Below are 2,499 nucleotides of genomic sequence, written 5' to 3' on the forward strand. Positions count from 1 at the left end.
GGATGACCAACTAGGAGCCCCCTCGGGCTCGGAATACCAAATCAGGCTTTTGGCGAAGGAGCCAAAACCAAACAAGGAAAGGTACTAGCTATACATAAACGACAGGAGAAATGCCCCGAGGCGTAAGATACCTCGCAATGACCAAAGGATGGACCGAGGTCAAAATCCTCGGGGACTCGTCAATCGAGCTGGATTCGACAGAAAAATGGGGCCAACAGAGGCACCCCTCTTGTCGGAGTACAACTTCAACTTAGATGTGTCAATCATCGTGTTTGCCATCAGTAAAATCAGAGACGTCAGGTGGCCCGAGCCTATGCAATCAGATCCTTCACAAAGAAATCATAACTTACTTAGTGAAATCCACAACACGCACGGTCACAGGACTGAGGATTGCCACCAGCTCCGAGAGGAAGTGGCCATACTACTCAGTAAAGGTCACCTCCGAGAATTCCTCAGCGATTGGGCCAAAAACCAGTTTTGGGAAAGAGAAGCGGCCAAGAAGAACGAAGCGAATGAGCCACAACATATCATCCACATGATCTTGGGAGGCATTGATGCCCCACAAGAGCCTATGATGAGAAGAACAAAAATATCCATCACCAAAGAAAAGAGAACTCAGGATTGCATACCCGAGGACACCCTCACATTCAGTGACGAGGACATCGAGACCTTGTCTTAGCCCCACAACGACGCACTGGTAATCTCTTTTCTTGAAAATAAATTTCAGATTAAACGTGTACTTGTGGATCCAGGCAACTCGGCCAACATTATCAGGTCGAGGGTGGTAGAGCAGCTCAGACTGCTTGATCAAATCGTACACGCCTCTCAAGTCCTTAATGGATTTAACATGGCGAGCGAAAGAACAAAAGGGGAAATCACCCTTTCAGTCAACGTGGCCGGCACAATCCAAAATGCCAAATTCCATGTCATCGAGGGGGACATGAGGTACAACGCGTTGCTCGGAAGGCTGTGGATACACTGCACGAGAGCAGTACCATCCACCCTCCATCAAATGATGAAATTTCCCACGAAGGATGGGATTAATACCGTCTGTAGGGAACATCATGCAGCGAAAGTAATGTTCACGGTACACGATGTGGCCCCAGCACTGGTACCTCCACCTTCAAAAGAGCCAAAGGATAAGCAAACAGTAAAATAGCAATAACAAACTACACTCCTAGATATCCCTGACTAAGCCTAGCAGGAAACTGTACTGCGTCCTCATCACAGGCGACTGAAATGTATCAGGGCCCGAAACATCACCGACACACTCTACGCTAAGGTATGACTGTATTCTCTCTCTTTTACTAATATTTTATCCATTTTGATATTTTCTTTATATTTTTCACATAACTCTATAAACCAGTTTTGTAGAAATTTTATTCGAGCTCCTAGAGTATCTGCTAGTTCTGCTTCATTCTAATTTTTTATTATTTTTGAGCTAAACGGTTCTGGTAATTTTGTAAAATATAATTTTCTTATCTCCTTACTTTCATCCGGACTATATGTTCCTTTATAATAATAGTCTCTAAATGCACAAGTATATTCGTCTATATAACACATATTACATATTGCTAATTTTGTCATTAAATTTCTATTTGTAGTCTTTTCTTTATTTTGTTCTTCTACTTCTGTTGTCATACTACTAAATTCATTTCTTATTGCTATTTCATATTTGTTCAATATATCTGTAACTGTTGTTGCAGCTGTACCATGAAGTTTTTTATTACTTCTTAATGTATCTAAGCTTTCACTTGATAAATTATGTAACCATAGTTTTACCGTTCCTATGAGTGTTCTTTCTATATATCCTGATGTTTCAGCTATTACTATTTTATTATCTATTAGTTGTTTTGAGATATACCCTATCCATAATTGGATTGTTTTATTTATATCTGCCACACAATCTAGATCTAAAAAATTACATTGTTCAGTTATCTGTCTTGGTGTCCATTTCCTATTTAGCCTTTTATCCCATAATGTTTTGTTTCTATCATATGAATCACAACTTACTCTGTAATAGGTTGTGTTTAGTTGTCTTGCATTTTTTACTCCTGATGTGCTTGGTTTATCCTCGGCCATATCTCCTTTGTTTATTTCTGGATTTGTTTTTATCTTTTCTGTTTTTTCTATAAGTTCTGTGTACGTTTCACTTGTTTCTGAATAGTTTTCTCCTAGATCTTTGTCGTTATCACTTTGGTTATTTATCTCGTTTATGCTTATATTTGGTGGATTATCCTGTACTTCTTCTAACTGTAATTTAAATTTTTCTATCTCATTTGTCAATCTTAGCTCTTGTTCTTCTTCTTTACGTTTTTCTTTTTCTTTTAGTTTATTAGTATATAGCTGTTTTAGCATTTCTAATTCTTTTTCTAATTCTGTTATTTTAGTGTTTTTTACTTCTTCTATCTGTTGTATTTTTTCTTTAGCTTGCTGTTGTATTTCTTTTATTTCTCGTTTTCTATCTATTTCTTCATTTTCTTTTGTTATTCTAACCAT

At 38.1% G+C, this 2,499-nt stretch overlaps 1 protein-coding gene across 1 annotated transcript; it reads right to left on the reverse strand.

The window, feature by feature from the left end:
- Window positions 1-1,062: 1,062 nt before the first annotated feature.
- On the reverse strand, window positions 1,063-2,499 carry LOC104227762 (uncharacterized). Its single transcript, XM_070167085.1, has 2 exons — window positions 1,926-2,499; window positions 1,063-1,121 (listed from the first exon to the last, which is right to left on the reverse strand). Exons 1-2 carry the CDS (start codon window positions 2,497-2,499, stop codon window positions 1,063-1,065), a joined length of 633 nt encoding a protein of 210 aa, XP_070023186.1.

Source organism: Nicotiana sylvestris, chromosome 2, assembly GCF_000393655.2.
Source record: "Nicotiana sylvestris chromosome 2, ASM39365v2, whole genome shotgun sequence".
NCBI classification, from domain to species: domain Eukaryota; kingdom Viridiplantae; phylum Streptophyta; class Magnoliopsida; order Solanales; family Solanaceae; genus Nicotiana; species Nicotiana sylvestris.

Coding starts and splice junctions, on each gene's coding strand:
- LOC104227762 (XM_070167085.1), bottom strand. CDS start 2,499: ATGGTTAGAATAACAAAAGAAAATGAAGAAATAGATAGAAAACGAGAA. Junction 1,122..1,925: donor AAGACAGATAACTGAACAAT/GTAATTTTTTAG, acceptor GCTCTTTTGAAG/GTGGAGGTACCAGTGCTGGG.